The sequence below is a fragment of the Heterodontus francisci genome, chromosome 6 (genome assembly GCF_036365525.1).
Source record: "Heterodontus francisci isolate sHetFra1 chromosome 6, sHetFra1.hap1, whole genome shotgun sequence".
Lineage (NCBI taxonomy): Eukaryota > Metazoa > Chordata > Chondrichthyes > Heterodontiformes > Heterodontidae > Heterodontus > Heterodontus francisci.
Window position 1 is genome coordinate 84010590 of NC_090376.1, and position 23625 is coordinate 84034214.

The window sequence follows — 23625 nt, forward strand, 5'->3', positions numbered from 1 at the left end:
ACCTCAACCCTCTTTCTACCTATGTCATTGGTACCAATATGGACCACGACTGCTGGCTGCTCACTCTCCCCCCTCAGAGTGCTCTGCAGCTGCTCCGTGACATCATTGACCTTGACACCAGGGAGGCAACATACCATCCTGGATTCATCTCTGCGGCTGCATAAACGCTTGTCTGTTCCCCTAACTATAGAATCCCCTATCACTATTGCTGTTCCGATCTTCCTTCTGCTCCCCATACTGCCGAGCCAGCTGTAGTGCCGTAGTCTAGATTCTGACTGCACACCCCAGAGGAACCATCACTCTCACCAGTACACAGAATGGAACACTGGTTGGTCAGTGAAATGCACTCGGGGTACTCCTGCACTACCTGCGTGGTTCTTCTTGATTGCCTGGCAGTCACCCATTCCCTCTCCGACTGCAGGGTGACTACATCTCTAAATGTGCTATCCATGAAATTCTTACTCTTGTGTATATGTCGCACTGACACTGCCTGCTGCTCAAGCTCCAAAACGCGGAGCTCGAGCTACTGCAGCTGGCAACATTTGTTGTTCATGTTGTTCAGGATCCGAGAATAATCCTGGAGTTCTCACATGGCGCAGGATCTGCACTCCACCAGTCTGAGCTGCCCTGTCATGCCTCTATTTATTGGACTATTAAATTTACTACATAAAATAAAAAAGACTCACCAGCTTGTCACCAATCAGCTGCTCCTGACCTGCTTCATACTGCTTCTAACCTATCCTCTATCCAAAGTTCCCACCTCTCACTCATCTATATGCTGCTGCTTGGAGACATTATCCACACTCATGGGTTAGCTTCTACATGTACACTGATGACATCCAGTTTTAACTCTCTATCACCTCGCTTGATCTCTTCACTGCCTCTGTTGTCAAATGCTGTGTCTAATATTATGTATGTCCCACATTTTCCTCCAGTTAAACATTGAGTAGACCAAAGTCATTGTCTTCAACCCAACCAAAAATTCTGTAACCTCATCAGCGATTCCTTCTTTTTTGCCAGCCATTATCTCAGGCTGAACTGAACTGTTCAAAATCTCAGTGTCTCTCTTAATGCCCCAACTGAGTTTTCAACTTTGTATCCTTTCCATCACAAAGACCACCCACTTCCACTCCTATGACATCGCCCACCTTCACTGTTGCCTCAGTCCATCTGTTGCTTAAATTTCATTTGTGCCTTTTGTCATCTTCAGACTCGACTATTCCCAAGCTGCTCTGACTGGCCTTCTATACTCCAACCTCTGTAACTTCAGGTCATCTGAAACTCTGCTGCTGGAATGTTATCCAGGACCAAGTCCTGCTCAATCATTTCTCCTGTCCTTGCTAACCTATTTTTCCCCATCGGCGGAACTTGTAACTGGCTGGGCATGTAAAATGGGCTGATGTGAGTAGTTAACCTGAGTATTTGTATTATTTTTTTCACTGGAACACTAAAAGATTTATTTTAAATTTTAGACAAGTCAGAATGCATGTTTACACGAGAAATGAGGTGAGACGAATTTACAATGTAATTGGTAAAATCCGAGGAGCAGTGGAACCAGGTGAGAATATTTCCGAGTTTAAAATTATTTAAATTTATTGCATTTTTGTATTTCTATGATTGCATGTTTTTGTAATGATCTTTTATATTACAAAAGGTTGCATACACTTTGGACAATGGTTCTTTGCTAATTAATATATAACTAATTGTGCAGTAGAGGAGTTCTGAGATTGTCTAGAATAAGAGAACTCTATTTGACATTTGATCTGGAAGTGCATCTCATTGACAGAAGTCTCAAAAGAGAAAGCTGTCTCCACTTCTAGCATGAACATATGCCTGCTTTATGAAGCACAAAAATGACAGCTCTCCCATTAAAAAAAAGAAAAGCTGGATTGTCTTTTGATATTGATGGAAATGCTCTTGCATGAAAAAGAAAAAGGAATGTGTCTTTATTTGCTGTGACAGATCGGTACGTCATACTTGGAGGGCATCGTGATGCATGGGGATTTGGTGGCATTGATCCAACGTCAGGAGCCGCTGTTGTGCATGAAGCCGTGAGAAGTTTTGCAAAACTCATGAAAGAAGGTAAAAATCTCTGAATGTAGTACTAGTTATGGCATCTACTATTTTGCTGTAAGTGGCTTTGCTTTTTTTCTCTAATTTCGCCACTCCTGACCATACCAACCTTTCCTGAATTAATAAGTTTCACAGGCACTGGCAGCTCTCTGATACAGCATCCAATTGGCCATTCATGTACAAACTTAAATGTTGAATATCAGCATGCGATTCAATCTGGAGGGCATCACTGCTTCGATTATTCCTGGTCGTATCAAGATCTGCAGAACACACTTTGCAATACAGTTTACTGTTTAACAATCAGTCATACTCATCGCATCATACCTTGCAGCCAATGTCCTGCTTGATTGGCACACCATCCACCACCTTCAACATTCACTCCCTCCATCACTGACCATAGTGGCAGCAGTGTGTACCATCTACAAGGTGCCCTGCAGCAACTTGCCAAGCCTCCTTCGACAACACTTTACAAACTCAAGACCGCTACCACCTAGAAGGACAAGGGCAACAGGCACATGGGAACACACCAAGTTCCCATCCAAGCTACACACTGTCCTGATTTGGAACTATATTGCTGTTCCTTCACTGTTTCTCAGTCAAAATCCTGGAACTTCCTTCCTAACAGCAATGTGGATGTACCTACCCAATATGGACTGCAGTGGCTCACCGCCACCTTCTGAAGGGCAGATAGGGATGGGCAACAAATGCTGACCTTGCCAGTGATGCCCACATCGCATGAAACAATAAAAAAAAGACAGGAGTGTATAACCTGGGGCACAGGGGCCAATTGTAGCATCCCATTTGCTATCCAGATTGATGTCCATAAACTAAGCACAGGCTTTGAATTGAACCTGTGACTTTAATTGTCTGGTCTGATTGGTTTAGTGCATTTACCTTCCAGACTCTCCGCTGGTTGGAGTCATACCCAGCGCAAAGAAAGATGGTTGTGGTTGTTGGAGGTCAATCATCTCAGCTCCAGGACATCACAGCAGGAATTCCTCAGGGTAGTGTCCGAGGCCCAACTATCTTCAGCTGCTTCATCAATGACCTTCCTTCAATCATAAGGTCAGAAGTGAGGATGTTCGCTGATGATTGCACCATGTTCAGCACCATTCGCGACTCCTCAGATACTGAAGCAGTTCGTGTAGAAATGCAGCAAGATCTGGACAATATCCAGGCTTGGGCTGATAAGTGGCAAGTAATATTCACACCACACAAGTGCCAGGCAATTACCCTCTCTAACAAGAGAGAATCTAACCATCTTCCCTTGATATTCAATGGCATTACGATCACTGAATCCCCCACTATCAACATCCTGGGGTTACCATTGACCATAAACTGAACTGGAGTAGCCATATAAATACCATGGCTGCAAGAGCAGGTCAGAGGCTAGGAATCCTGTGGCGAGTAACTCACCTCCTGACTCCCCAAAGCCTGTCCACCCTCTACAAGGCACAAGTCAGGAGTGTGATGGAATACTCTCCACTTTCCTGGATGGGATCAGATCCAACAACACTCAAGACGCTCGACACCATCCAGGACAAAGCAGCCCGCTTGATTGGCACCCCATCCACAAACATTCACTTCCTCCACCACCGACGCACAGTGGCAGCAGTGTGTACCATCTCCAAGATGCACTGCAGCAAAGCACCAAGCCGACTCAGGCAGCACCTTTCAAGCCTGCGACCTCTCCCACCTAGATGGACAAGGGCTGCAGTTGAATGGAAATACCACCTCCTGCAAATTCCCCTCCAAATCACACACACTAACTTGGAATTATATCACTGTTCCTTCACTGTCGCTGGGTCAAATTCCTGGAACTCCCTTCCTAACAGCACTGAGGGTGTACCTACCTCACATGCACTGCAGCAGTTCAAGAAGGCAGCTCACCACCACCTTCTCAGGGGCAATTAGGGATGGGCAATAAATGCCGGCCCGGCCAGCGATGCCCACATCCCATGAAACTAATAAAAAAAAAATTGTTGCTCGTCTGCATTTGTGGTACTCTACCAGCTTGTGACCCTGAATCTAAGCCCGAGCACATACCCACTGAGGTGAAAGTATCTGTGCTGGTGGAAGATGCAGGACAATAATGAGATGATGCATCCTCTGACTGCTCCTTATGCTCCTCAGAGGTCAATGCCAGGCCCCCTGCCTCAGCAACGGTGCTTGCCTTTGGCATTTGATGACCTGCATGGGAGAACACAAATATTTGTGGGTGGGGTTGTGCAGATCTCCTCATGCCAACCATGCATAATATGGATTTCCAGAAGTATGGTGGAGGTCACAATGAACACAATCCTCACTCTTATGCAGACATTCCAGTCTCACTGTCCGCAACTGTACGGCTGCCCATCGGCCCCCGCTAGCTGCAGAGTCGCCTCCTCAGCCGATGTTAGAGGACGAAGATCAGGGATCCCTCCGCCAGTCTTGGAGGTCTGCCTGGTGTTATGGGCCCGTTTGTCCTGCAAGTGGAAGGAGGGACATGGGTAAGACTTTGCAGGAAGAGCTATAGAACAGTTATGCTCGTGGCAGCTACTTACCTTCTGATGGAGTTCCCTACATAACTCCTCCCCATGTCCACTCTCAGGACAAAATGGGGCTGAGCTGTGAAAGAAGGTGGCCTGTCACCGAGATGTAGGCATGCATCTGACAGAATGTGGTAATGCCTAATCCCCTTGCCATTGCCTTTGTGGTCACTCCCTCCCCATTTTGCACTCTCTCCTGCGTAGCCACATGCAATCCCCAAAGAGGAGAGAGCTACGGAGGACTTACCTTGGCAGAGCGAAGGAGGTCAATGACCCTCTTGCGACACTGGACCCAGTTCCAGGGGGTGGCCCCAGGCGGCTGACCTCCTCTGCGATCTCCTTCCAGGTTTTCTTGATCAGGCAGGAGGATCTCTTCTCATCATCCCTTGGAAAGACGACCTCCCATCCTTCCCTTGCAGCCTGGAGGAGAACCTCCAAGGAGGCATCGCTAAACCATGGGGCAACCCTATGTCTTGCCTTGGACACGGTCCCAGTTTGCTCATGCTCTGTCCCAACGATCAGCAGTCCTGGTGCACTGAGGTCCAGAAGTTGCAGTCCGAGCAAACAGGTACAGCAGTGGTGCAGGGGGAGTCCTGGAGTTCAAAATACCATCCGAGGGGTCCAGCAGCACTCCAGTTTCACTGCCTCACTGGAAGGCAGCAATACAAGCAGGGCTGGCAGCACTTGAAAAATGGTGCCAGTACCTGCATTGGAGTCACCAGACACTGCAATCGGAGCCTGCCCCGTCGTGCAACTGGACGGGCCCACACCTCCAATATGTTAAGTGGCTGGCTGCCATGTGATCACGGTCAGCCAGCGGCACACCTCACATGAGGTGATGGCACCCATTTCTGCGTCCGATGTCGGGACCCGCGACCAACTCACAAAATTTAGCCCTCGACGTCGTTGTGTTCTAAAATGGTGATCGGGGTCAATATACGTTTGAAGTAGGCAGGCTAAAAATACTTTCCAGAAAGCAACTGGGACTAAACAAATTCAGATACTAGTTAAAGTCAAAAAATGCTGCCAATTAAACACACATTTGAAAAAATCCCACAGGATGTTTGTGTTTGAATTGAATGGCTTGGTTGCTCCCTTGGATGCCTAGGTGAGACAAGATGTCAAATATCAGTAGTGTTTATATCAAAATAAACTGGGTCATATTTCTGTGAATGGAGAGGGCTGTAAACCCATGTACCATAACAGGAAAAAAAAATGGGAACATAGGAGCAGGAGTAGGCCATTCAGCCCATCGAGCCTGCTCCGCCATTCAATGCGATCATGGCTGATCATCCATTTCAAACCCTTTTTCCCACACTATCCCCATATCCCTTTATGTCATTGGTATTTAGAAATCTGTCAATCTCTGCTTTAAACACACTCAATGACTAAGCTTCCACAGCCCTCTGGGGTAGACAATTCCAAAGATTCACCACCATGTGAGTAAAGAGATTTCTCCTCATTTCGGTCCTAAATGGCTTCCCCCTTATTTTGAAATTATTTTAACAATTCAAGAAGCTATTACCCTGCTAAACCATACACAAAACTGCTTCATTTTTATCATGACATACAACTATAAATTACAGCCAATTCAGCTGATCCCATGGGCAATTATAATAGACTTGCTCCACTATTTGTGGAGCAGGTATCAGCAGTGATCCAGAATATTTAGAGTCCTTAATGGCACAGAAGGAGGCCATTCAGCCCATCGAGTCCATGCCGGCTCTCTACAGAGTTATGCAGTCAGTCCCTCTTCCAGGCTCGATTCCTGTAACCCTGCAAATCTATTTCTCTGAGGTGGCCATCCAGTTTTCTCTTCAAGTCACTGATTGTCTCTGCTTTTACCACCCCTGTGGGCAGCAAGTTCCAGGTCATTGCCACACACTGCGTAAAAAATTTCTTCCTCATATTCCCCCTCCAACTCTTGCCCAAAACTTTCAATCTGTATCCCCTAGTCCTTGTACCATTTGTTAACGGAAACATATTTTCCTTGTCGAACTTATATAAACCTGTCATAAGCTTGAAAACTTCTAGTAAATATCCGCTCAGTCTCCTTTGTTAAGGAGAACAAGCACAACTTTTCCAACCTCACCTTGTAACTAAAATCCTCCATCCCTGGAACCAGTTTGAGGGAGAGGAACTTAAATAAGGACAATTATGAGGGCATGAAAACAGAGCTAGCTAAAGTGAACTGGCAAATTAGGTTAAGGGATAGGTCAATAGAGATGCAGTGGCAGATATTTAAGGGGATATTTTAGAATTTTGAGAGTCAAGTGAGGAGGGATTGAAGGGCTTCCTTCTTTTCCCTCTCTTTGTTTGACCACAACAGGTTTAATTCTTTCTTATAGTGGATATACTGGCCAATTTATTAGGTCTTTGATTACTTACTTGCTGTGATCATAATGTAACAAAAGTACTTCTATTTTTTAAGGTTTTTTTTGAGGTGGGAATGTGGAGTTGAGCTTACAATCAGATCAGCCATGACATTGTTGAATGGCGGAGCAGGCTTGAGGGGCCGAGTGACCTACTCCTGCTCCTAATTTGTTTGTTCATATGTTCGTATTCCAAGATCCATGTCATTTATATATAGCAAAAAAAGCAGTGGTCCCAACACTGACCCTTGGGGAACACCACTGTCTACCACCCTCCAGTCTGAAAAGCAACCATTTACTGTGACTCGCTATTTTCTGTCCTTAAGCCAATTTTTTAATCCAATTGGACACTGACCTTCCTATTCCATGAGCCTCAAATTTGTTAACCAGCTTTTTACGTGGTACCTTAAAATCTTAAAATCCATATAAACAACATGCACCACATTCCCTTCATCAACCTTCACTGTTACTTCATCAAAAAATTCTATTAGATTAGTCAAGCATTAGATTTAGATTAGAGATACAGCACTGAAACAGGCCCTTCGGCCCACCGAGTCTGTGCCGAACATCAACCACCCATTTATACTAATCCTACACTAATCCCATATTCCTACCAAACATCCCCACCTGTCCCTATATTTCCCTACCACCTACCTATACTAGTGACAATTTATAATGGCCAATTTACCTATCAACCTGCAAGTCTTTTGGCTTGTGGGAGGAAACCGGAGCACCCGGAGAAAACCCACGCAGACACAGGGAGAACTTGCAAACTCCACACAGGCAGTGCCCGGAATCGAACCCGGGTCCCTGGAGCTGTGAGGCTGCGGTGCTAACCACTGCGCCACTGTGCCGCCCTTTAGTCAACCTTTTGCAAATCCATGCTGGCTATCCTCAATTAACTCAAAACTCTCGAAGCATCTGTTGATATTTTCCCTGATTATTGTTTCTAAAACCTTACCCATCATTGATGTTAAACTAACTTGCCTATAGTTGCTAGGACTGACTGTACACTCATGAATAAGGGTGTCACATTTGCCACTCTCCAATCCTCTAACACATCCAACGTATCCAAGGAAAAATGGAAGATTATGGCAATCCCATCCACTATCTCCATTCCCACTTCCTTTATCAAACTGGGATGCAAGCCATCCAGACTCGGTGACTTATACACCCTAAGCATAGCCAGCCTTTTTAGTATCTCTCCCCTCTCAATTTTTACCCTATCCATTGCCTCTACTCTCTCTGCGTTTACTGATATTTTGCCAGCTTCCATTTCCTTACAGAACACTGATACAAAGTACTCATTAAGTATATTAGCCTTGTCCTGCGCCTGTAAGCATATATTACCCTCTTTGTCCCGAATAATACTTGCTTACTATTTATATGCCAGTAGAAGATCTTTGGGTTCCCTTTTATGTTGACTACTCGTCTATTCTCATATTCTCTCTTTTCCAGTCTTATTTTCCTCTTCACCTCTCCTCTCAACTTATTGTATATGGCCTGGTTCACACTTGATGGGCCGCGTCGGAGGTCATGGGGGAGGGGCTGGGGCTGGAAGATGTCTCTGGCAGAGGCCCGCCATGGGCGACAGGACCAAAATTTAAATATTTTAATGTATTAAAATAAAAGAATTAATTACTTACCTGCTCACGCTGTCTGCCCTGCTCCGATATTGGTCCTGGTGGCCAGCACTCCCGCGCCTGCGAATACCCGTCTGGGAATCCGAGGTGGGACACTGGTGGGGGTGGGGGGCAGGAAATTTTTTCAGTGCGGTGGGGGTGCGGGCAGAGCAATGATTTCATTGGTGTAGGGGATGGTGGGAAGGGTTAGAGAAGGGTTAAAGATTAAAGATTGTGAACTTCATGGGGGTCGGGAAGGTCAGGTGCACAATGTCAGTATTTTGGGTGGGGGAGAGGGCTAGATCAATTCATTTAATTTTTTAACCCACATCCCTTCAAACATTTAAATGTAATGATAGGGCTTGAAGCCCTTTAAAAATGGCATCAGTGCCTGCACAAAGGCTGTTGAGGCTATTGCCGGGGACGGACCGCCCACCCTTCCACATCACTGGGGTGGCTAGTCTGCCCCGGCCATTTACATGATCCGACGCACTGAATATCGTGGAGGCCCTGCAACCCCCATTTCTGAAGATCGCCGCCGATCGCATTTAAAATCCAGCCTGATAAATTCACCTGATATGCATGTTACGGCCAAGTGAGGAGTGGGTCACAGTCGCCCCTCTTGCCCCTTCCTCTTATTTGACCGCAACAAGGTTTATTCCTTTTAAACAGTGGTTGTGCTTTCCAACTCTGAGTGTTTTACTTTTTACCTTTACTGTGATTGTGAAAGAACCAATCCGTTCTCTTGAGAATTTCTTGAATTTAAACAAGAAAGAGGTAAGTTTATTATACGTATCAATCTAAACCCAATTTAAAAATAATTTTAAAAATACACTACACATTCACTTACTCACTCACACACACAAGGATCACATGCATACAAATAGATTACAAAGTGGAAAGTAGGTTTTTTGGTTGGATTAAAGTCCAGAATAAATAAACGTTCAATACAACGTTGGTGGGGTTGGATGATTCAGTGGTCTTCCGGATGAAGTTGTATTCTTGAAGTCCTTGGTTGGTCAAAGTGCACTGTGTGGCTGGCCTGCTTTGCTCAGGGTTTTCTTGAAGGCAGCCTGGTAGGTGACTCTCTTCCCCTGGTCTCTGGCTGTAGCAGTCTGTAGGCTTGGAGGGTCCATAGTTGCAGACAGTTTTCAAACTTGATGTTTTCTGGGGAAAGAGAAAGAAAGAAAGAGAGGTGCACAGCCTTCTATGCTGCTACAGCCTCAGTTACTGCTTGTCTCTTTTTTCAAAGAAAGAAGAACAGCTTCCCCCGAGATGGATAGACAGTCATATGGCTGCTTCAGGTTTTTTGGAACCTTCTAATGAAATTCAAGGTTATGAATTGGCTCCACCAGCCCCAGGATGCCAATTTACACTTGAAGTGGGTTTGCTCTTTCAAAGTGAAGAAGTTTGGATTGCCTTGACTGCCATGCTAATGAAGCAATTTTAGGTCATTCAAGCACTTAGAGCAAGCCATTGTCCTGGGTCCATGTTGCTCAAAACTCTGGCTCTGGGTCGTTCTTTTGAATATGAAAAGGTGTTTCAGATGCAAATTGTGGTGACCATCCTGGCTGCCAGTTTTTGAAAAAGTTAACTGCAGAGGCATTTTTCCATTAAACATTTAATGTAAGTTTTCCACTGATTAATTAAAAATTCTACATTTGACGTATTGGGTTTTCTTGACATGCATCATACACCCTCTTTTTTAGTTTAATCTCTATCGCCCTCGTCATCCAAGGAGCCCTGTTCTTGGTGCCCCTACCTTTGACCCTTGTTGGAATGTTCCTAGCCTGTACCTGAAGCATCTCTTCCTTAAAGATAACCAATTATTCCGATACAGCTCTTCCTGTTAGTCTTTGGTTACATTCTATCCTGGCTAGATCCCTTCTCATCACATTGAAATTAGTCCTGTTCCAATCTAGACATTCTACCTTATTTTGTTCCTTACTTTTCTGTATTACTAGTCTAAACCTTATGATACAATGATCACTCTTATCCAAGTGCTCCCCCATAGACACCTGGTCCACTTGGCCCACCTCATTTCTCAGCACCAGATCCAGCAATGCCTCTTTTCTAGTAGGGCTGAGAAAATACTGATCAAGGAAGTTCTCCTGAACATATTTCAGAAATTCCTCCCCCCTCCTTACCCTTTACACTAAAATTACCCCAGTTGATATTTGGGTAAATAAGTCCCCCAATATCATCACTCTGTAGTTCTTGCACTTCTCTGATATCCCTGCAGATTTGCTCCTCTATCTCTCTCTCTCACTATTTGGAGGCCTATAGAATATCTCTAGTAGCATGATCATACACTTTTTGCTCCTCAACTCTAACCAAATGGATTCTGTCCTTGCCCCTTCAAGGACATCCTCCTTTACCAGGACTGTCTTCCCTAATCAGGACTGCCACCCCACCCCCCTTTCTTCCTTCTCTATCTTTTCTGAATGTTATCATTTATTTTAGTAAAGTGTATCTCAACATGTGGATTCCTGACTTTTAATGGGCAGTGGTAAATATATTTTGCTTTTAAAAGCAGTAAAGCAGAATTGTTTAAATATCCCTCCATAGTAAGAAGAAAAGCAACTTCCATCTGCATTTCACTCCTCCATCTTTTTCCTTAATGGGAAATGAAATTTAGATGGTGGTGTCATACAGCATGCTAGTACTCCATACCTTCTTGGCTCAATCCCAACACCAATTTACTATTACTGGTGCTGCTAGGTGAGAGTTACCCTTTAAAGGCAAACTATTTTTGTTGCTACTATTTGATTCTATGTAGGTTGGAGGCCCAGAAGAACAATATTATTTGCCAGCTGGGATGCAGAAGAATTTGGTTTGTTGGGCTCCACAGAGTGGGCAGAGGTAAGTTGTTTGAAATTTGAGTTCAAGGAGCATGCACACTGTATGTGTGATCATCTATGTAATGGAAAGGTAGTTCTATGTAATATAGAAGAGGTCATAGTTGTAGGATAAGGGGTAGCAGATTTACAACAGAGATGAGAAATTACGATTCTCAAATGTTCGTGCGTCTGTGGAATTCAACCCAGAGTGCGGTGGATGCAGGAACATTGAGTAAATTTAAGGAGGAGATAGACAGATTTTTAATTAGTAATGGGTTGAAGGGTTATGGAGAACGGGCAGGAAAGTGGGGTTGAGGCCAAGATGAGATCAGCCATGATCATATTGCAAGGCGGAGCAGGCTCGAGGGGCTGAATTGTCTACTCCTGCTCCTAGTTCTTATGTTCTTAATATGCACAATGCTCTTAAAACCCCAACTTATACTGGAATTCCACCTTGCTTTGCTAATTATTTAGTTTGTAGCATTTCATTTCAGCACAGCTAGATTAGTGTTGGATTTGAAGTTATTTTGTGATTATTGAAACATGAATAGAAAGGCACTTTAATCTTCTGTAGCTAGATTTGAAATCAAATTAACATGGTTATAAATATATTGTGCTACTCTAGCCTGTACTTTTTTATATCAGTATATCTATTTAATAAATAGAGACACACATCTGAATATATGCTAATAAAAATCCATCTTTTATATAATACTTGAGCGAGACAAAATAAGTGGTTGCATTGGTATGTTAAAACAAATAGGGGGAAAATTTGATGAGCCCTGTTTTTGGGCACAGGGATCTCAATGCATGATTAACTCACCCCTGATCCCATTGAGCAGGCAGCTTGCAAACTTTATGCTGCCTGCCCATCAACATGATTGGAACATTCACCCCAGCACAAAACGTGCTGCTGATTGGCTGCATGCTCATCAGGGGGTTCAGCAGCTTACGTGGTTAGCACAACATACAGCTAGCCTGCACCTCTTAAAGGCAGCCAGCCCCTCTTAAAGGGGAGGTGTATCAGGCTACAGCACTTTCTGGAACAGTCTCAGCAAGACTTTGATGGAAGGAAGAAGTCTGATAATGGAATAACGGAGCAATGGGCCAGAGGGCTTCCAGGTTCTTGGAAGTGACAGTGGAGGCCTTAGCGATGGAGGTTGAAAGGAGGAGCGGGGTGATATTTCCACAGGGGGGCCAGGAACTCCTCAAGGCTTACCCTCTGAAAGGAATGGGAGTCGGAGCTCACAGAGGTGAATTCCGGGTGTCTGGTGCTGAGGATGTGGCTGCAGTGCTGGAAAATATTCAATGACCTCACACATACGGTCAAGGTCAGTGAATACATCTTCCAACGCCATCTCCTACCCACCACACCACCAACCTCTCGCACTGCTCAATACATCACACCACCGTCACTCACCCATCAGCAATAGGACTCATGGAGTTCCAGACTGGTAAGTATAAAAAACTTACCTCTGGTAAAAAAGCTGAAAGTGACGTCACAGGAAAGCTGTGACCTGATTGGCTGGTAGGGAATTTTTTTGACTGAATTTGAAAATAAAACATTGAAGAAAATTGATTAAAACCCTAATTAACTAATTAATAAGTAGAGTAAATAAACCAGAGGGAGGAGATTACTGTATTTAGTTAGCATTTAATATTTATAGTAGGAACCCAGCACTAGGGACCATATAGTTAATTATAACAATTTAGTAAGGATTTAATAAGTATTTATTTTAAATTAATTTATTAATTAGTGCTAGAAATGTCAGTTAGAGGGGTGAAGTGCTTCACCTGTGAGATGTGGGAGGTCCGTGACACTTCCAGCATTCCAGGCGACTACATCTGCAGGAAGTGTACCCAGTTGCAGCTCCTCACAGACCGCATGGATCAGTTGGAGCGGCAACTGGATGCACTTCGGAGCATGCAGGTGGCAGAGAGCGTCATAGACAGGAGTTTTAGAGAAGTGGGTACACCCAAGGTGTAGGCAGATAGATGGGTGACCACTAGAAGGGGCAGGCAGTCAGTGCAGGAATCTCCTGTGGCTATCCCCCTCTCCAACAAGTATACCGTTTTGGATACTGTTGGGGGGGATGGCCTATCGGGGGAAAACAGCAGCAGCCAGAGCAGTGGCACCACGGCTGGCACTGTTGTTCAGCAGTGAGGGACAAAGCGCAGAAGAGCAATAGTTATAGGGGACTCTATAGTCAGGGGCACAGATAGGCGCTTCATTGGACGTGAAAGAGACTCCAGGATGGTATGTTGCCTCCCTGGTGCCAGGGTCAAGGATGTCTCTGAACGGACAGGGGGCATTCTAAAGGGGGAGGGTGAACAGCCAGAGGTTGTGGTACACATTGGTACCAATGACATAGGCAGGAAGAGTGACGAGGTCCTGCAGGGGGAGTTTAGGGAGTTAGGTAGAAAGTTAAAAGACAGGACCTCTAGGGTTGTCATCTCTGGATTACTCCCTGTGCCACGTGCCAGTGAGGCTAGAAATAGGAAGATAGTGCAGCTAAACACGTGGCTGAACAGCTGGTGTAGAAGGGAGGGTTTCAGATATCTGGACCATTGGGATCTCTTCAGGGACAGATGGGACCTGTACAAGAAGGACGGGTTGCATCTAAACTGGAGGGGCACAAATATCCTGGCTGCGAGGTTTGCTACGTCACTCGGGAGGGTTTAAACTAGTGTGGCGGGGGGGTGGGAACCAGAGCAGTAGGACAGCAAGTGAAATAAATGAGGGGGAACTAGTAAATAATGCCAGTAAGACTAAGAGGAAGAGCAGGCAGGGAGATGTTGCGGAGCACAGCGGAACTGGTGGTCTGAAGTGCATTTGTTTCAATGCGAGAAGTATAACAGGTAAGGCAGATGAACTTAGAGCTTGGATTAGTACTTGGAACTATGATGTTGTTGCTATTACAGAGACTTGGTTGAAGGAAGGACAGGATTGGCAGCTAAATGTTCCAGGATTTAGAAGCTTCAGGTGGGATAGAGGGGGATGTAAAAGGGGTACTTTGCATTACTTGTTAAGGAGAATATCACAGCTGTACTGCGGGAAGACACCTCAGAGGGTTCGTGCAGCGAGGCAATATGGGTGGAGCTCAGGAATAGGAAGGGTGTAGTCATGATGTTGGGGGTTTTCTACAGGCCTTCCAACAGCCAGCGGGAGGTAGAGGAGCAGATTGGTAGACAGATTTTGGAAAGATGTAAAGGTAACAGGGTTGTAGTGGTGGGTGATTTTAACTTCCCCAATATTGACTGGGACTCACTTAGTGCTCGGGGCTTGGATGGGGCAGAATTTGTAAGGAGCATCCAGGAGGGCTTCTTGAAACAATATGTAAATAGTCCAACTAGGGATGGGGCCATACTGGACCTGGTATTGGGGAATGAGCCTGGCCAGGTGGTCGAAGTTTCAGTTGGGGAGCATTTCGGGAACAGTGACCATAATTCCATAAGTTTTAAGGTACTTGTGGATAAGGATAAGAGTAGTCCTCGGGTGAAGGTGCTAAGTTGGGGGAAGGCTAATTATCACAATATTATGCAGGAACTGAAGAATTTAGATTGCAGGCGGCTGTTTAAGGGTAAATCAACATCTGACATGTGGGAGTCTTTCAAATGTCAGTTGATTAGAATCCAGGACCAGCACGTTCCTGTGAGGAAGAAGGATAAGTTTGGCAAGTTTCGGGAACCTTGGATAACGGGGGATATTGTGAGCCTAGTCAAAAAGAAATAGGAAGCATTCGTAAGGGCTGGAAGGCTAGGAACAGACGAAGCACTTGAGGAATATAAAGACAGTAGGAAGGAACTTAAGCAAGGAGTCAGGAGGGCTTAAAGGGGTCATGAAAAGTCATTGGCAAACAGGATTAAGGAAAATCCCAAGGCTTTTTATACATATATAACGAGCAATAGGATAACTAGGGAAAGGGTTGGCCCACTCCAGGACAGAGAAGGGAATCTATGTGTGGAGCCAGAGGAAATGGGCGAGGTGCAAAATGCGTACTAAATCAGTATTCATCAAAGAGAAGGACTTGGTGGATGATGAGCCTACGGAACGGAGTGTAGATAGTCTCAGTCATCTCATTATCAAAAGGGAGGAGGTGTTGGGTGTCTTGCAAAGCATTAAGGTAGATAAGTCCCCAGGGCCTAATGGGATCTACCCCAGAATACTGAGGGAGGCAATGGAAGAAATTGCTGGGGCCTGGACAGAAATCTTTGCATCCTCATTGACTACAGGTGAGGTCCCAGAGGACTGGAGAATATCCAATGTTGTTCCTTTGTTTAAGAAGGGTAGCAAGGATAATCCAGGAAATTATAGGCCGGTGAGCCTTACGTCAGTGGTAGGGAAATTATTAGAGAGGATTCTTCGGGACAGGATTTACTCCCATTTGGAAACAAACGAACTTATTAGCGAGAGACAGCATGGTTTTGTGAAGGGGAGGTCGTGTCTCACTAATTTGATTTGGGTTTTTTGAGGAAGTGACAAAGATGATTGATGAACGAAGGGCAGTGGATGTTATCTATATAGACTTCAGTAAAGCCTTTGACAGGGTCCCTCATGGCAGACTGGTACAAAAGATGAAGTCACACGGGATCAGAGGTGAGCTGGCAAGATGGCTGCAGAACTAGCTCAGTCATAGAAGACAGGGGGTAGCAGTGGAAGGGTGCTTTTCTGAATGGAGGGATGTGACTAGTGGTGTTACGCAGGGATCAGTGCTGGGACCTTTGCTCTTTGTAGTATAGATAAATGATTTGGAGGAAAATGTATCTGGTCTGATAGGTAAGTTTGCGGACGACACAAGGGTTGGTGGCGTTGCGGATAATGATGAGGATTGTCAGAGGACACAGCAGGATATAGATCGGTTGGAGACTCGGGCGGAGAAATGGCAGATGGAGTTTAATCCGGACAAATGTGAGGTAATGCATTTTGGAAGGTCTAATGCAGGTGGGAAGTATACAGTAAATGGCAGAACCCTTAGGAGTATTGACAGGCAGGGAGATCTGGGCGTACAGGTCCACAGATCACTGAAACTGGCAACGCAGGTGGATAAGGTAATCAAGAAGGCATACGGCATGCTTGCCTTCATCGGTCGGGGCATAGAGTATAAAAATTGGCAAGTCATGCTGCAGCTGTACAGAACTTTAGTTAGGCCACACTTAGAATATTGCTTGCAGTTCTGGTCGCCACGCTACCAGAAGGACGTGGAGGCTTTGGAGAGGGTACAGAAGAGGTTTACCAGGATGTTGCCTGGTCTGGAGGGCATTAGCTATGAGGAGAGGTTGGATTAACTCGGATTGTTTTCACTGGAACGACAGAGGTGGAGGGGCGACATGATAGAGGTTTACAAAGTTATGAGCGGTATGGACAGAGTGGATAGTCAGAAGCTTTTTCCCAGGGTGGAAGAGTCAGTTACTAGGGGACATAGGTTTAAGGTGCGAGGGGCAAAGTTTAGAGGGGATGTGAGAGGCAAGTTCTTTCCACAGAGGGTGGTGAGTGCCTGGAACTTGCTGCCGGGGGAGGTGGTGGAAGCAGGTACGATAGCTACGTTTAAGAGGCATCTTGACAAATACATGAATAGGATGGGAATAGAGGGATACGGTCCCGGAAGTGCAGAAGGTTTTAGTTTAGGCAGGCATCAAGATCGGTGCAGACTTGGAGGGCCAAATGGCCTATTCCTGTGCTGTACTGTTCTTTGTTCTCTTTGTTCTTTGTTTATGTCAAACATTCAGATGTTGCACCTCATCTTCACACACTTATCAATGCTGCCAGCCTCACACCCACCACTCTCAGCTTCCACATACCTTCAGCTATTCAGGTACATCACCCAAACACATTGCAACACAATCACAGGTATTCTTCCTTCTTTGTTGCAGCTTTTACATAACCCAGCAGCAGCAGAGAACCAGAAAAGGACAGGACAGGCAGGTCTCCATCTCCTGAGCCCTTTGGAAGAGACAGTGCTGCACATTAAAGGCCCAGCAGTCTCTAAGGCCATTGTATCATGTGTCGCCGAGAACATTCGGGATAACAGTACATTCCTACTTTGTGCCCCTTCTCAAATCCAACTTTACACTTATCCTGATTTCTGGCATGAAGTGTAATCTGCAGATGGCATGACCATGGACCTCTTGCTTTCCATCCCTCCCCCATCCCTCTCTCCAACCCTCCTATTCTGCATTTTTACTTTCAGATACCCAAGATGTGCCTACTAGACAGCCAGTGCAGCCTCACTCTGAAGGGCACAAAGTACTGCAGACGTCTGATGAAGAAGCACCATCACTTGATCTGACACTCGCTGCCACCAGCACTTTGATACATTGGAGGGTAGTATAATACCAACATTGGCACGTGGTGAGTCACCGGGCACAAGTGAATTGCAGTCAGGGCAGGGGGAAATGATAGTGGGCATGCCAGCTCACCAGAAGGTGAGGTCGGAAATACGTTCTGCTGCAGAGTACTCAGATAAGGACTTTGATGGGGCAGCCTACAGGAGAACATTGATGGACATACACATAAAAATGCTTGGTGTATTGCCAAGTCTGCCAAAGCGCCTGTTGCCACTGTCTAGGAGCATGGAGTAGTCAAGCTCCAAGTTGGCACAGCGCAGAACTTGGAGCCCATTCTTTCCAGTATGGAAATGGCCAATAGAGGCCTACTTTAGGTCAGGAAAATGAACCCGACTCGAGCCCGACCAAACCACCATGGACCCAAGCCTGACCCGGCCCAAGTCCCTCCACTTTTGCCCCAAGCCCGACCCGACCCGAGCCTGCCCCGACTTGACCCAACCTGAGCCCGACCCGGCCATCCGTTTACTTACTTCCCAACATGGAACCTCCACGAAGCTGCATGTTGACGTTATAGTGACGTCACTCGCTCACTGCACAGACTCAGTTTCGTCCCGGACTCCCAGCTCATATAAGTTTTTTATTTTTAATACTTAACGGCACAGCATTGACCTGTGTGTCCTGCCCGGCCGGACCCGACCCAAGCCCGAAAGCCGGAACCTGAAGATGGGCCCAACCCGACCCGAACCCGACACATGTTGTCAGGTCCCGTCGTGTTTGGGTTGGGTAACAGGCCTCTAGTGGCCAATTCCATGACAGCAATTGCAGACCCAGCCATGATGCTGTGTCTGGTGGCTATAGTCTCAGTTTCCATTGCAGCACTGGCATGAAATTTCAGATGCATGTAGGTACGCCCACGCTTGCGCTCTTCCAGTCAGGGCGTGCTGCGCCATCAGTGGCCAGAAGCAGTCCGGCCGACATTCTTGCACTTCCGGGCTTCTGTAGTGCCAGTACCAGCAGGGCTACAGAGCCAAATTTTGTGGCCATAGTGTTTCAATGGAACTTGGCACATTGTGTTTTAACTGTTGACATCTCACAATACTTTGAGATACAAAAGTTTGTTTGATATGGCATATGGCAACATATATGGTCAAGCTCCAGAGCTGATTAGGTAATGAAGATGTGCTAAATACTGTAGAAAAACTGTAGTAACAGTGAAAGTCAGCTTAAAGTTGAAGAACATGGGCCTTAAAAAGAGCTGCAGCATAGAATGAAACATACAAATTTGCTAATTGCCTCCAAACAGATTCTGGAAATTGCACCCCCTCCCCACTTTGCAATAAAATGGGAAAATCGTTCAATGAAATTTTGTAAAGAAACCCTGGTTAAATGCTGGAATGTATTGCTATGTTCCGACTGACAGAGCAAATAGTTTCCAAAAAGAGAGCATGTTTGAGCTTAACTGGGTTGCACTGAGACTGCCTACTTGGCTATAACTGGAAAGTTTTCATTTCCTTTTAAGAAGAAAATAGAAAATGGCCCATATTAACAGTTGCTTCTTGATTTGTTCTAAATTTATTCAAGTAAAGTTATGGAGCACCTTTCACGACCCCCAAATGCATTACAACCAATTAAGTACTTTTGAGGTGTAGTTGTTTGTAATTTAAAGCACTAACTTTAAACTTGCCATTGATTGAGGTATGTCAGTTCAAAAATTCTATGAATTACTGCTGGTTTCAATAATGTTTTGATATTTTTACATTAAGGACAATGCCAAACTACTTCAGGAACGGGGAGTGGCATATATCAATGCAGATTCAGCCATAGAAGGTAAATAAAACAATTGACGTTGGGGAATTTGGTTAACTTTTTATCAGATTTCTTACTCTGTCATCTTTTTTGGCCTTGAAATGATGACCAGTTTTTAAAATGTGCCTGCCACACTTCCTTTTGTGTATGCAATATCTACAATCTGTATTCGTCACATGCTAGACTGCTACTGATAGCTTGCTGATAATGGTGTCTGAAATCCTATTTCATGAACCAACTGTTTGATCATCATGCAGGAGCCCTCTTAAGCTTAGAAATCCACACAAGAAAAATGAACATAACCTTCAAAATCTTGACTGCTTTTCCAAAGCCACATCTGAGCAATTAGCTGCTGCTTATTTCATCTATGTTAATTTTCATCACTGGCAACCAGTGTTGTCCCACCCAATTGGAAAGCACAAAATGCCATGTCTATGTACATGTCAGTCCTCAGTAACTGAAGAACTGTATCATTGTGCTCAGTTGTGTCAAATGTGATCATAAATAAGAAGTTGTTGCAACATCTCAATTACAACATGTATCTGGTCAGCAATTTTGCTTTGGAGCATAATTAATTTATGATATTCCCTGTTCAATAGTAAAGGAATCAATTACAGTATTCTGTTGTTACGAGGGTAAAGTCAAAGCAGTAGCCCTAACATTTCTAGACCCTTTGATAGGGTATGTTATGCCAGCCTCATTTAGAGCCTGGTCTCTTGTGAAATATCCAATGAGCGGAATACAATTTCCTCAGAGGGTCATGATGAATAGACGTTTGCAATCTTGTCAGAACCTGTAGTGGGGGAAATCAAGAAGCATGCATAGCCCAATTCTGTTTCTTGATGTACCACAAACGACATCATTCTCATTGCTGATGATTAAAAGATGGGGAGCAGAAATTGTCAAAGGCAGAAAATACAGACAGAAATTGATCCAACAATGTATCATCCTAAGCGCTGAGAAAAATGTGACATGTATCAACCACCTTGATTCTCGGTTTCAGTTTCTAGTCAGGATTCAGTCTTACCTTGCTAATTGTGTCTGAACTATGCTGCAGCAAACACTTGTTGGAAGAATGGAAATTGTGAAGATGGCTTTAATCTATTTGTTCTTAACAAACACTGGCTTTTTACAAAGCCCATATCCAACTTGTCATGAAATTTTGTAACAGAGAAAAACCTCTCTCTTGATCCACAATCCTTATACTGAAGCAATACGGAGACGTGAGATAGATGAGAATGACACGCTCTATATCGAAGATCTTCCTCTACATTGTCAAAGAAATCTGGCTTGGATAACTATCCTGTACAAGCTAGAACAGAACTACAAGAGTCACATTTCTGTATAAGAACACAAGAGTTGGCATGGCTGTAATTCAACATGTTTCTATCAATCCAAAAGTCTGTTTAGAATATCAGTGTTGAAACTTAACGCATTGCATTTCTTTTGTGTCAAAGACTGTTGTCTTCTGGAATATCGTCCCTTGTACACAAGCATTCGAGTACAGAATTAGCTATTGATTATTAAACTAAAGTCATGGAGCATATAGTAGACTACAGAGAAATCCATGATTTGTTTGTCAGACAGAGTGCATTAAGAGAATGCATTAAAATGTTTCTTTACTGTCAGCAACAATCCTAGTCATAGTTACCTCTGACTGAGCCTGATATACAAAATAAATTAATTAGCATCTGTAGTTAGTCTTTTAGAAATCTAGTTTGGAGGTTAATTATTGAGCTTTTTTTTACAAAGCTAATTAAAGGGAAATTTATGAAGAGTGTTGACCATGGCCCAGCGTTCATACTCGTGAGGACACTTGAGCAGGGCTTCATGATGGCACATAGTGGGAGTTCTACACTCCAGTGTCTCTCGAACTAGCAGTTCTAAAAAGCACAATCAGAGTACAAAGGTGAAACTAAGAAACACAGGTAATCGTACAACTATTTGCCATTATAACATTTAGAACTTGTAGTGAAATTTAGTACGATATAATTTCTCTAATTATCATGTGAAAATAAAGGTCAAAAGTTAACTCCTAACTGATTTCCTAAATGATACACACAGCTCCTTTAAAACATTTAAGAACTATGAAACATTTCATCCCTTTAACTCCAAATGAATCTGAATTGTTTCATTATCTGATATTGCAGCCTAATTCAGGTTCATATTTAAGTAATAAGGATTGTTGAACCTGGAAAAGTAACTATTCCATACGAATAATTATGGGCTGCGATTTGTAATTTTTGTCAATTTAACTTTGCTATTTCTCTCCATGTCTTTTTATTCTCTCTATTGATCCCGCAGGTAACTACACATTGAGAGTTGACTGTAGCCCTTTGCTCTTCCAGTTAGTTTATACTTTAACCAAAAAGGTAAGGAGGCTGTTTAACTACAACTGTTTCATAGGTTCATGCTGGTGTAGTTTGATGTATTTATTGAAGTGAAAAGATGGATATCAAAAATATCTGTATTGTAAATGAGAATTTTTTTCCATCAGTCTATTGAAAGGTTAAGAATATGGAGAAGTTGTAGAGTATTTATCGGACTGGGAAATGGGAGGGTTGCTGGGACAGACATGGTGCAACTGCCTTATCTTCACTAGATATGGCTGATGTATATTTCAATACATGTTTCTCAATTTGTACCATAAGAAGAGGTTCTGAGGAGTAAAATCTTGTGTGGAGTTCCATAGTATGGTTAGTTAAATATGAAGTTGGAGCACAATATGAAGTAATATTAATAGCTCACTGGTTTACTAAGATGTACAATCTGTAGGTGGCACACTTTGTTGATGCTTCAGCATACTGCATTTAGAATAGTAGTATGTGGGATTATTGTTGTATTTTCTTGCACAATGAATATCTGATCTCCAGAATGCACTGAACAGAGATCATATTAGGAACATAGGAAATCGGAGCAGGAGTAGGTCATTTGGCCTCTTGTGCCTGCTTCACCGTTCACTTAGATCATGGCTGATCTTCTACCTCAGTGCCATTTTCCCGCACTACGCCCATATCCCTTGATATAATTAATATCTAGAAATCTATTGATCTTTGTCTCAAACATAATGACAGAGCCTCCACAGCCCTCTGGGGTAGAGAATTTCAAAGATTCACCGCCCTCTGAGTGAAGAAATTCTTTCTCATCTCAATCCTAAATAGTCTACCTCTTATGCTGAGACTGTGTCCCCTGGTTCTTGAGCCCCAACCAGGGGAAACATCCTTCCTGCAACAACCCTGTCGAGCCCTGTAAGAATTTTGTATGCTTCAATGAGATCACCTCTCATTCTTCTAAAATCTAGAGAATACAGGCCCAGTCTCCTCAATCTCTCCTCATAGGACAGTCCCGCCATCCCAGGAATCAGTTTGGTGAATCTTTGTTGCACCTCTTCAATGGCAAGTATGTCCTTCCTTAGCTAAGGGGACCAAAACTGTACACAGTACTCCATGTGCGGTCTCGCAAAGGCTGTATACAATTGCAGAAAGACATCTTTAGTCCTGTACTCAAATTCTCTTGCAATAAAGGCCAACATGCCACTTCCTAATTGCTTGCTGCACCTCCTTGTTAGCTTTCAGTGACTTATGAACAAGGGCACTCAGGTCCCTTTGGACATCAACACGTCCCAATCTCTCACCATTTGAGAAATACTCTGTATTTCTGTTTTTCCTATCAAAGTGAATAACTTCACATTTTTCCACATCATATTCCATCTGTGATGTTCTTACCCCCTTACTTAGCCTGTTTAAATCCCCTAGAAGCTTCTTTGCACCTCCTCACAACACACATTCCCACTTAGTTTTGTGTCATCAGCAAATTTGGAAATATTACATTCGGTCCCTGCATTCATATCATTGTTATAGATTGTAAATAGCTGGGGCCCAGGCACTGATCCTTGCAGGACTCCACTAGTCACAGCCTGCCAATCTGAAAATGAAAATTAACCGTTTATTCCTACTCTGTGTTTTCTGTCTGTTAACCAGTTTTCAATCCATACCAATATAATACCTGCAATCCCATGTGCTCTAATTCTGCTTACTAACCTCTTGTGTGGGACCTTATCGAAAGCCTTCTGAAAATCCAAGTACACCACATCTGCTGG

General features: G+C 44.1%; 1 protein-coding gene across 2 annotated transcripts in view; it reads left to right on the forward strand.

The window, feature by feature from the left end:
• naalad2 (N-acetylated alpha-linked acidic dipeptidase 2) overlaps positions 1–23625 on the forward strand; it is a 204216-nt gene that overhangs the window by 121143 nt on the left and 59448 nt on the right. For both annotated transcript variants that reach the window (XM_068033980.1, XM_068033981.1), the window contains 5 exons: positions 1473–1558; positions 1963–2082; positions 11375–11457; positions 19484–19547; positions 21831–21898. In XM_068033980.1, the coding sequence (XP_067890081.1) occupies positions 1473–1558; positions 1963–2082; positions 11375–11457; positions 19484–19547; positions 21831–21898 (421 nt within the window). The remainder of the gene's footprint in view (positions 1–1472; positions 1559–1962; positions 2083–11374; positions 11458–19483; positions 19548–21830; positions 21899–23625) is intronic.